This window comes from Rhodnius prolixus, unplaced genomic scaffold (assembly GCF_049639745.1).
Source record: "Rhodnius prolixus isolate KJV_2025 unplaced genomic scaffold, Rpr scaffold_1, whole genome shotgun sequence".
Taxonomy (NCBI): Eukaryota; Metazoa; Arthropoda; class Insecta; order Hemiptera; family Reduviidae; genus Rhodnius; species Rhodnius prolixus.
Window position 1 is genome coordinate 10,416,038 of NW_027411581.1, and position 12,025 is coordinate 10,428,062.

General features: G+C 31.4%; 1 protein-coding gene across 5 annotated transcripts in view; it reads right to left on the reverse strand.

Annotated features, from left to right (window-relative positions):
- LOC141462364 (2-oxoglutarate dehydrogenase complex component E1-like) overlaps nucleotides 1-10,617 on the reverse strand; it is a 14,314-nt gene extending 3,697 nt beyond the window's left edge. Inside the window, exons 1-14 of one of the 5 annotated variants that reach the window (XM_074144179.1) lie at nucleotides 10,297-10,437; nucleotides 10,035-10,166; nucleotides 9,769-9,924; nucleotides 9,259-9,478; nucleotides 7,885-8,223; nucleotides 7,472-7,743; nucleotides 7,096-7,224; nucleotides 6,863-7,023; nucleotides 6,626-6,770; nucleotides 5,590-5,742; nucleotides 3,641-3,841; nucleotides 2,133-2,481; nucleotides 1,340-1,616; nucleotides 587-781 (exon numbers count right to left, since the gene is read on the reverse strand). In XM_074144179.1, coding sequence (XP_074000280.1) covers nucleotides 587-781; nucleotides 1,340-1,616; nucleotides 2,133-2,481; nucleotides 3,641-3,841; nucleotides 5,590-5,742; nucleotides 6,626-6,770; nucleotides 6,863-7,023; nucleotides 7,096-7,224; nucleotides 7,472-7,743; nucleotides 7,885-8,223; nucleotides 9,259-9,478; nucleotides 9,769-9,924; nucleotides 10,035-10,097 — 2,660 coding nt within the window. In that variant the 5' untranslated portion in view covers nucleotides 10,098-10,166; nucleotides 10,297-10,437. Of the gene's footprint in view, nucleotides 1-586; nucleotides 782-1,339; nucleotides 1,617-2,132; nucleotides 2,482-3,640; nucleotides 3,842-5,589; nucleotides 5,743-6,625; nucleotides 6,771-6,862; nucleotides 7,024-7,095; nucleotides 7,225-7,471; nucleotides 7,744-7,884; nucleotides 8,224-9,258; nucleotides 9,479-9,768; nucleotides 9,925-10,034 lie in introns of all 5 variants that reach the window. The other 4 variants (XM_074144171.1, XM_074144187.1, XM_074144162.1 and 1 more) reach the window with 4 other exon arrangements.
- Between the last annotated feature and the right edge of the window lie 1,408 nt (nucleotides 10,618-12,025).

Here is a 12,025-nt window from a genome sequence, read left to right on the forward strand (position 1 = left end):
CAATGAAGCTACTGACGGAACTAGAGAGGAACTCAATTGCATTAAGTGAGAGCGATAAATTTATTAGGGTAAAGATTTTGTGAATAAAGTAAAGTAATTGCCTATTTTTTCAGGCGGGCTTTACGTCCAACTACCAATTAGGTGTGGTGGACGGAGGCGACTAGCAGTCATACATCACTGTAAACTTCTTTTATTAACCATTAAATAAAATCCAAGGCCTAAGACCGGGAATCGAACCAAGTACCACAATAAATATTAGCTTTACAGGTCGCGCCACTAACCTCTCGGCTAACGTGGCGCCTTTGTGAATAAGTTGCAATTGGAGCGATTTAAGTAAGGTCTAAGAAAATTAGAATAATTAGTTAGTTGAGGAGTCAAGATGATTCAATTGCCAAAGAGCCAAAGAAAAAAACTTTTTACTTGAAAGTTGTCTCGTTTTTTGCAAGCTGATTTAACCAATGTTACACAGCTTTCGTAATATCATGGGAATTTAAGCAATTAAAACAAGGAGATCTCAACACATTGCCAGAAATCTGAAACTTTTTCACATCTTAAACGATAAATATTAATGATTTAGAAAACTCACTTCTGCATTTCTTCTATAATTTCCTTATAAGGAAAAGGACATAATTGATCTATTCTAAAAATAGCTACATATTCCATTAGGTTTCTTTTCTTTCTTTCTGCGATCAAATCTGCATAAATACGCCCAGTACAGAACAGAATTTTTCTTACTTTATTGAAATCAGTAATAGTTGATTCACCAATGAAGCGCTGAAAACTGTTCAGATAAAAGAGGTATTTAACGACAAAGTGTCTATATAGTATTTTTATATGACCAAAGAATGGAAGACCAAATAATGTAATTTTTTTTATGGGAAGAGCAAAACAAGTACCTACGGTAAAAGGGAGGTGTGTAGATAGAGTCAGTTGTTGTAAGGCCAAATATGATATTAACTGTCACATACAGAGAATGAGAAAGACAAAAGATGTAAACTGTCTCCCGTCAGCAACAGTGTTTGAATGTAGAATGGGTTGTTTTGTAAACTAAATTTGAGTAAGGATGAGCGGTAAGTTCTGAATGATCTGAGCTTATGCATAGCACCAGGGGTGGATAGATCAACTATCCCCAAGTACAATTTGTTTTTTGAGTTAAGTTTAAGAGCGTTATGTTGTTAGTCTGATAATCTAGTAAGCCCTTATTTAAGAATTAAACAAGAGTCAAATAGTGTTATAGAATAGTTGGAATCAAATTGCATCTTGAAATGTTTTAGAAAAGACTATTAAATGTTATTATAATGAAAAGCTAATTTAATTGTAGTTAAACAATGATACCAACGTTTTAATGCCAGAAAGATCTTCAAAAGTTGCCCTGAATTCGGGGGAGCATTCAGTGATATCTTCGGGCATAAAAGTTACTAAGGGTGTTCGATGAGGTAAGAGATTATGCCGTCTTAGCAGATGAAATATTGCAGCTGCATTATAAGGATTTACTACTATCATATTTATATCTTGTAATTGTTTCGACGGATCAAGTGTTATAACAGCCTCATCATCACTACATAACTGAAGAAATCGCTCCGGTCGTCCATTACATACCGTAAAAGCATCAACACCTAAATAAAAATAACTGTTATAATGTTAAAGATTTATTTGTTTCTTTATAGTATAAGTATAAGTAATGACCACAATTCGAGAAATTTATCATGATTAGTAGTTTTGGAAAAATAATAAAATAATTCAGCAGCATTATATTAATGCAGCTTACATAAAATAAACAAAGGTGATGAGTGCGTACAATAAAGCTTTAGGAGCCAAAAAAATTATATTTAGAACTTATTAATTAACTTATGAATTAATTTATTTACTTTCATTTCTTTATGGGAATATTTTACTTGAATATAGTTTGATGGATGCAGTTAAGAAGCTGAGTATAAATTAGTTTGGCACGTACACAGCATTAGTACTAGCAGCCTGGCTACGGTACTTAAGGACTTATTCAAACAAGAGTGATACATTGTAGCGCTATGAAATGTTCGATCCTAAAGTATAGATAGAAAATGAATAATTGCGATTATCTGGTATTTTGTTAGGTAACTTAAGAAATATTTAGGACAAAAGTCAATACTTACATTTTTGGCCGTGTGGAATATACATCACGATGCCACACTCGTAGAAAAGTTTAAATTTAGCGGCAGCTACATAAGTATCTAATATTGGTTGTACTCTACTAATTTTATCTCCGACAGGAGCTTCCCAAATAACAAATGCATTTGGATCACCAAGAGAAAATCCAATTTGGAAGGCTAACGTTCCATACAATGAATTCGTTCCTTTACATATTGTAAAAAATGGTCGACTAAAATGGAACAATGATTCAATCATATTGTGTCTTCGTGGACACGGATCATCTGACATTTCTTTCAATATGTGTCCTCTGCGATTTACATGAGTTCCACACATTCTAATCTGGTATCCTTCCTACAACAAAGTGGTAAATTTATCAGATTTTCATCTTTAAAAAAATAACTTAAATACTAAGACTAGTAAGCAATCGAAAAAAAAGCTAGTTAGACGTATTTGGTTTGAAGCAATAGGTAATTTGGTCAATTACTTACAAGGACAAGTAAAAAGAAATATATATACCAACGCTTGTTTTGATAAATTTCATTAATGAATTTATTATGCCTAAACAAAATAAAAGTAGATATCTAGTATAAAACAAATGACACATTAATATACTACTTCATTAATGTACTACTGCGAATAACATAAAAGTTTAACAAGGTGTGCATGCAGCTCTTATTTTTGTATACTTGTTTCAAGATTTTCAAGATGGGAAGAAATTGAAACATGTTCCTGAATTTTATATGGAACTTATGTATTAGCAAGCAGGTAACAGGAATCAAAATCACGAAACATCGAATTTCAAAATTTTTAATTTCAGAATTGATAATAATTACATTATGTATCTAAGTAATAATTTTCTTATTATTCCCTTGCTTCAGTACATTTCAATTTTCAAGTTTTATATCTAATCTATCAATAAATGTTACTCTTAGAAGCTGCCGACGGAAAGTCAGCCATCCCTATGTTCCGAAACAGTACCAAATAAGATCACATAAAACAGACACAAACTTCAAGTTTCTCTCCCCCAACAAATTGACGGTTTTGGTTAGATTCGTGTCTTCTTGATATCCTTTAACGTTTCAGAGTTTTCCGTTTTCAATAGTGAAAGATCGTATAGTGTAAGGGCTTTGAAATGTAAGTGTGATCACAACTACATTAACGTAATTATTTGTTAAACATTTAAACAGAAATAATAAAAAGAACAGATGGCTGTAGATTTTAAGGATAACTATTGAATCGGCTGCTGCGTTGCTGGGCAATCAATTAAGAAAGGTGGTCAGGCATACAAGTTTTGGGATCTAAATCTGATTAAATTCAAATGGTGAACAAAATAAATTTCATGTAATAAGTACTAAAAGTTCAGTCGAGATGCACAGAGTAGTTAGAAAAAAGGTGATCAAATTCTCTAAACGCCTAAAGAATTGTATCTAATGGATAGATGTAGATTTATTCATGTAAAATTGATATTTCTGTTGTGGCATTTATTCTAAAATAAATAATTGTCAATTGCCTCAATCAATGATGCAAAAGCAAGTGCTTCACACATAATCCAATCCAGTGAATTTCTGTAAACCATGTTTGAATTTTGTTTTAATTTTATCAAATCACTTGATCTCAATGCGAAACCAACTGGCTCTTTTGCTAATAAGTTAGCAAAATTGATTAGTTTATCTTTGTCGTATCCAGTAATTATTGGAGCTCCTTCAGCAATCTACAAACATGAAAATTACTGATTAACTTTCAATAATTATTAACTTCTTCAGGTTCTATTTCTTTACTAATGTTCATTTTAATTTTAGGACTCCCAAGAATATATGGGATAGCTGCAAAATAAACAAGCTCCATCATTTCTTCATTGATATATTTAGATTCTGACCATTGAACTTCTAACACTAATTGTATTTGAGACGATACCGGATTATCAAGATGGTTACGCTATAAAGGTGTGTTTATCTTCAGCTTTACGTTCTGAACAGTTCCTTTCTGTATAGTTTGATCATAAAGAATGGAACTAGAAAGTTGAACCACTTCTCAGTTTTAAAAACTAGAAAACTAGAAATGGTTATTAGAAAACACAATTTTTTAATTTTTTGAGTAATTTCATTATTTATGCATTATGCGATTCTTAACGTATTGCAGATTTATTTTAGTTATTGGATTGAATTTTGTGTTACTTATTTTATAGCTGACAAAAATTAACCATTCTTTGTTCCACATTGTTTTATTCCGTCAAAGACAGGTACAAGCAAAGAATTTACTGATTCATGTAACTGTAGAACATGAGATGAACATTTTTAGATGATTGAATAATAAAACTGACATGTAAGTCGAAGAGCAGAAGAATAGAAATGCTACGAAATATGAGTATTATATTTTCCAAAGCTTTTAAAATCTAAAAAGCGGGCTGCATAACTGAAGAAAACATAATGACAACATAATGATTGGCAGCAGCAAGCTCTACTGAAGCTATTTTTTATATAAATAGCTTTCATCTGTAAATTTGTGGCTCAGGAAGAATCATTGACAAAAAATCTAAAAATAAAAATAGGAAAAGTTATATTTACTAAAAATTCATCTAGAATAGATAACTCTTCTTAAAAAGGAACATCTCTTGATTTTACTGCCTAACTATTATTGAACAAAAAACATTGAAAAGACAAATCTTAAAACATGGTCGAACAAAACATCCGAAATAGGAATAGGTATACGAATAAATCAATTTTGGGATTACCGTTCCAAGAGATGAAGATTTCTAAGTTAATAGACATTTCAGTATAGATGTCACTTGCACAGTTATTTGGGAATAATCTTAGTATTGTATTAGATTATTAAAAGGGCGGTTCCACCAAAAAGGGGAAGGAACGCAGGCTTCAACTTCAACTTCAATTTCTAAATGCCCATTGTTCCCCATAATCTTAGTATACATTATAAATGACCATTTGAATTATTACTATATGTAGTAATAACGTAATACAATAATAATGTAATGTAGGCTCGTTTTTCCCTCAACACTTTTAAGAAAAATACTAGGAGAACAGAGAAAACCAAAGTCTCTGACCAGAATCTAGTTATTACAAGGTGATGCTTTCTGGGTTACCTCTCAAAACAACAAAATTGTGGAATTACGAATTGTGGAATCGTATTTATATTTCTGCCATTTTAAGATGCTTACATGAGCTTACACATTACATACAGTTTATAGAAATGATTTATTTGGTATAAGCGCGATCAGCTGAGGTGATATGAACTTCATTAGTGCGCAAACTTTTTTTTCATCGGTTATGGTTTGGTGCTTTAAACAGAAAAAAATATATGTTAGTTTCAAGGATTCCACGTCAGAAGTAAAAGTATCTTGAAAAAGTACCAAAAAGCTTTTTTAGATGGTCACTGTACAGATGACAACTTCAAAAAATATGTTTAGGTTGTAGAAAAATGACTTTAAAAAAAGTTTAAACATACTGTTTTGTTTTTCCGGGGCAATTGTGGGCTAACAACATCTGACCACTTCTTCCAATCAAAACTTTGTGATTGTGTAACGGCTTCATTCCATGCATCTTGAACCTTATTGTTCTCTTCTAACAATATAGCATCAAATTCTTTTTCTGTTATTACCTACAGTTTTTTCCAACAGAAATTCATTAATTAGTATTAGAGTGATAGTCACTCAAGAACAGTGGAAAATATGAAGTTGGCCAATACGTCATTGAACTCCACTTTAGATGTACTACACACAGTAGGCCTATGGACATTACTTACTGGTCCACCCTGTATATAAGGGCACGGGAGCCGAGCAGTTAAAAGGCGAGACTTGCAAAGCTAATACGATAACAAACAAGCCAAACCGGGAATCAAACCCAGTACAACAGTACAGGGTTCGATTCCAGTTGTAGGCCTTGGATTTTTTTTTTTTTTTAACGTTTAATACATTATATATATTATAATATATAATAATAATAATAATAATAATAATAATATATTATATTATTAAGAACTTTGTAATAAAGTATGTTTATTAGTCACCATCGCCAACGACACTTAATTGGTAGTTGGACGTAAAGCCTGCCTGTAAAATATAATATAAATGTACGGTAAGACAAAACAATAATGTATGATACAAACTAAATCTTAACGAATGCTATAATTTACTGTATGATAAATGAAAAATCATTTTTCAATGTGACGAAAATTGTCAACTTCACTATACCCTTTCAATTATACCGAAGGGACTTCAAAATATACATTGCATTATAAATTTAAAATGTAAGAAAATAGAAACGGCCAAAACATTAGGGAAAGAGATCCAGAACTTTTATATTATTATTATCTTTGAACCAAATCACAAAAGAAAAATAATAATTAAAAATTATTTTACTGCAAATTTGTGGAACAGAAAACAGTAGTTGAACTAATAAGAATAGCATGTACCTAATAACAGTTATAATATATAACTGAATAGAAATTATTTATTTGTATTTCATTTATAATTACTATGTACCTTATCATCAATTAATATCTTGCCATACTGAAGTGTCACTGGTTTCTTTTCTTCAGTTGCCTTTTTTCTAATTTCGTCTTTATAATCTAAAGGAGGAAGCAAGTTGAGCCATCTATTGTACCCAACTATGTGCACTACCACCGACCTAAGGAGAATTTAGTATGAGCTTTTGAAATAATTTTAAAAAGTATTACTTTTTCTTTAATAAATATTACAAGTTATGAACTTCTTCATTACCTCTGAAATTCCTTTCTAAATTTTACAGCCATATCAATCGCATTAATAACTTTTTCTACGTCATCAGCGTTAACATGTAAAATTGGTGCATTTATCACCTTCATCACGTCTGTGCAGTAAGAAGAGAGAGTCGGGTCGTTTTCTTCAATTCGGTAATCAGCCTACAAAATGTGATCAAAAGAAAAATATTTATTTCACTTAAACTTTTCAAAACTAAAAAGATTTACACTTACGCGAGTACCAAACACTAAATTAATAGCGCCGGATGGAGAAAAATCGTTATGTAATTGCAATTTTAGTGTTTCATAGGCAACCCCTTGGGCGTTAATCTCTCTCATTCCATGAATTATTACAGGCCACACCTTAAAATGAGATAAACAAAAAATTATTATATTCTTATTTCAAAACATTATTTTGCATTTTCAACAATTGAAAGTAGAATTCCTTAACATAAACAAATATTCTTGTTTCAGACCATTACTAAGTAAAATATTTTTAAAAATTTCAGTGATGCTTATCATTGAAATAATGCATATATTCTTTCTATTAAAACATAATCCATCTCAAATTTACAGTTTTTGGGCATATTAAACAAGCATTTAAACTGACCCGTTCTCTCAAATCCTGATCAAATTCACGCGTTTGTATTCCCTTGGTTTTTCCAAGCACTAATGGGAAAAAAGCTTCTGGAATGGTACTGGTTGCAGTAAGACTAACTCTGGCTACACCGGAATCATTTCCTGGCAGTGGAATCTCTGAATAAGCTCCATGTGTGTATTTAATCAAACCCCTGTCCACAGGGGTTATCAACGAATAGATCTCTTTCAGAGGCTTCTGAAGTACATTTGCTAATATACTCAAACGCCCTGTACGTCTCATACCTGCTTCAACCAGAATTTCTTAAAGTTTACATTTAAAATATTTAGTTTATATCTAATATATATATATATATATATATATATCAAAAAGATATATTAGCTTATTGATTTCAAAAAATAAAAGTAAATAATATTATTAATTACCTATAATAAATGTATCTGCACCCAACCAACACGCACGTTTAATGAGTTCTTGGACAGCTATGATTCCACTTTCTAAACCCCATACAGATAATCTCATTTCCTGAGGTAATTTATCTCTCAGAAGTATCTCCAGAGCCTCCACAGCGGCAAGTCTTTGAAGAATATTTATTCTTTCCTCCTTCGTGAAAAAGACCCTGTCTGCACTTTCTACTTCCTCACTAATCCAATTGCGAGTATGTTGCATTTGATCGTACATAAATTCAACACCTAATGTGTTGCAATATGCTTCATTTAAGCGCTTTATAATGTCTCCCAGTAACATCCTATATTGGCCACGCCCTGTAAACAATGAAAGAAGATTCTCCTTTAGAATTAGTTTGATTATTTGTCAAGTACAGATAAAATGGATGCATGAACAAACAAAGAGGATTGGCCGAAAGGTCTACGCCACTATAACCCAGCTACAGAGTATGTGTAGTAGAAAGAGCCTATTGTTGCAGCTGATAATTAGAACATCCCTCTTAAGTAATATCTGTATGTCTAAACTTAGTAGTCTGGTGAGAAGCTGCTGGACAAAGTGTGACAGCTTGGATTTTTCTTCTCCAAAGAGCTGAATCATAAGCCAATTTATCCACAGAGGCGTAATAGGTGCAGTGCTATATCATCATCTTCCTGATAAAACCTACATACGCTGTTCTACCCCAGGTCCATACAATGCATGTGATTATTTAATTTACAATGGCTAGTGAAAAGACCTAATATCATCCTAATGGCCTTGCTCGAATAATGTCGAAGTAATTTTAGGCAAGTAGCTACTTATAAACTTTTTTACCTGCCACTGGCATATGGTTCCCTCCTAACTGGTTATTATGCACTCATTATTAAAAGCTAGCACTTGCAATGCATTTTGCAATGCCGCAACAGGATTCAGACAACAGCTCTTCTTTGACACAGCGTTTCGCCGCCTCATTGTCCCTGTGCCCCGAATGTCCGAGAACCCAGACGATAAAGACCTTATTTTTGTTACCAATTTCCGTCAGGATTTCTAAGCAGAGCCATAATAGCTTTAAATAGACTCTATTGGTCTTAATGGCTTGATGGCTTACAAGGCCGCCTGTCTGTTCAAGAAAATGATGATCCTAGAATTAATTATTCCCTTATTTTAATTTCGGCAGCGAAGTATATATATATATATATATATATATATATATATATATATATATATATATATATATATATATATATATTTATATACCTTGGTTTAGCTCCGAAACCCCTTCCTCCGTTTTGAGCCGTTAGAGTACCACACCGACTAATGGTAGTTGTTGAAAACTGGAAAACATTGATTTTATTTGAAAATAATGAAATATTTACCAACAAACGTAGTGGAAGGCAAAAGATATGATTTCTCTCTATCAACTGCCAGTCTATGTTGCCTTACAACAATTCTGGATGGGAATTCTGGTCGAAAAAGTTTTTTCCTTTTAATACTAAGAGGATCTAGAACAGCAGCAAGATGTCCCCGGATCTGATATCCTCTAATAATTTTTAATAAGGTCAGTTGTTCTTGAACATCAGCTTTTGACGGTCTTTTCTACATAAAAATTAAGACGAAAATTGGAAAAAGTACTAAATAACAGCAATATAAAAAACAAAAAAGCGAAAAAATATTAGCCTTATGATTCTTAAATTTTACAATTATTAGTATTTTGAAAACGAAATTACTCAAAAACCAACTCAAATTACTCAACCTTAACTGTAAAATTTTATTACATGCATATTTGCACAAAATTGATAATTGCTCAAATGTCAGTCGGACAGTGAAATAAACTAATATTTACTGCATCTTCCTAAACTTGAAAGTTATAGGAAATAACTACTTACTCTTTTAGGAAAATATTTGGCCGATCTTTCCCCTTTGTCAGTTATGGAAGGTTGGGGTAATCCAGCAGCCTGAGATGGACTATGTGGAAGATAAACTCCAAAATTTACGCTGGAAACTTTGTAAGTGCCTTCATTTCTATCAACTGTATTCAAAATCTAAACAACAAAAACAAAACTATTTAAGTCTCGAAAAGTTTAAAAGAGAAATTTCTTATAATTTTTGAAGTTTCAATTTTTTTACTAATTTAAAATTAAATAGCACTTACTGAATTCCAGTTAACAGATATTCTGTCTAAAATTTGTTTAATATAAATTCTTCTAAATAACATTATTATGATGCAGACAAGAAAAATATTCTTAAAATGTATTTCCTTTTCATAAACATGAGCCTACCGCATCTACAAACATTCCCCTCACCTAATGATTATTTTTATTTGATTCTAAGTTCGAAATGGTGATAGCAATTAATAAAAATAGAAAAAACAAATATTTTGAAACTGCTTTAAGTTGATGGCAAAGTATGCTTACATACAAGTACCTAGATGTTATTCATTTTTTCACAAGCTGAAGTGAAAATAATTCTATTAAACTTGTATTTTTTTCTCTGTTTTGTCCCCAACAAAATACTCTAATATAACAAAAACTTATCAACATATGTTAAAATTTGCATTATTTGTTTTTAACTCTTTATAACTAAAGCATTAATTTTAATAAGACCTACTGAAGGAGCCTTAAATTTCTTTTAAATGAATATTTTTCCCACAGTTATTAAAGGAGCTAGAACAGTTTGAATCTTTACCCATCCTTCCCCAGCATCTCTGATCTTTTTTTAAACAATAACCTGTCCAATTATTTAAAATATTCTTCAATTAATGAACATCAAATCCAAACGCTCTTTGTGCTGTTATTCCAATATTTCCAAGGTCTCGTAACAAGAGCACCTTTCTTCCCGAAAAGTTGTGTGAAGTTAAATGGTAAAGTGGGGAAGAGATTACTTCAGTTTTTGTAATATATTTTTCCTTTCTTTATGTTTTCCAAAGAAATTAAAATAGGATCTGAGAAAAATTTCATTTGATTAATTTTATGAGTAGTTCTCGCTTTGTCATAATTTTTAATTGGACCTCGGACCCCGCCTGAAATAATGGGCGATTAGTTTGTCATTTCAATTCTTCACAAATAATTCTTGCACGTTTTGTTTTTCTTTGTCTAATTGATACTAAATTATGATTTATATTAACTACCATCACATTTTTTATTTTCTTCTTACTTTTTGCAAAAATAAAAAAATAATCACTTCTTTACTCTAGAACTCCTTTCATGTTCACATCACCTTTTTTGTATTTGAAGGTACAATTTCACCCAACTCTAAAGAGAGAATTGTGGAACATAGTTTTGAACCACTAATCAAAATGTTTTTAAGAAGTTTGTTAAGTTGTTACTTTTAGAGGAACGACGGGCCAGATGAACAAAGTACAAAGTTTAAATATTCTTATGTTTTGGCTTTTGTCAAAGAAATAATTCTGATCTGATGTAAAATTTAATTTCATTCAAATTAAATTAAATTTGCGTCAGCTTTTACTTTTAAATTTAAATTTATTTATGGGAAAAGTCGTGTAAAGTTAATAAAATGCAAAATCTGTAATTTCTCCAAAACGCTTAAGAATCGACTAGCAGACCGAATATACTTTTTTTTAAAAAACTTTCAAGTATTTAAACTTTTTTGGGTGCAAATAAGGGCAAGAACCACAGCCCTAATTATTGCCAGTTTAACCTGGGTGCACTCTGTATTTTTGTTTAAGTAGAAGTTTAAGTTCAACGTTACTTGTAACATTTGTTGATATTATCATTATTCACCGTCAAGGAAAAGATGTTTATGATAAGCACACTCCTTATCATGCTTTGCTTTAATAGCAATTTGTTTATATCCTTTTAAAAATTGTATGACTTGGGGGTAAAACACCATATGAACTAATTTGAAGCGCCACCACTTTTTCTGCTATGGCCTAGCAATTATCACTAGAAGCTGACTACCAGGCAGCATGATTTGTCAATATTAGGTTTCTATTAATGCAAAGGTGAGGTTCCATTAAAATTTCATCAAATAAGGAAAGTACCTGCTATTTAACAGAATAGTTTAAAAATATAAGTGAAGGTATTTAGATTAAACGTGAGCAGGTAATTCTATCCCAAACGCATTTTTATTTAAATTACATCTTCATAGACAGCATTTAACTTGATACTTGTGCATTATGTGAGT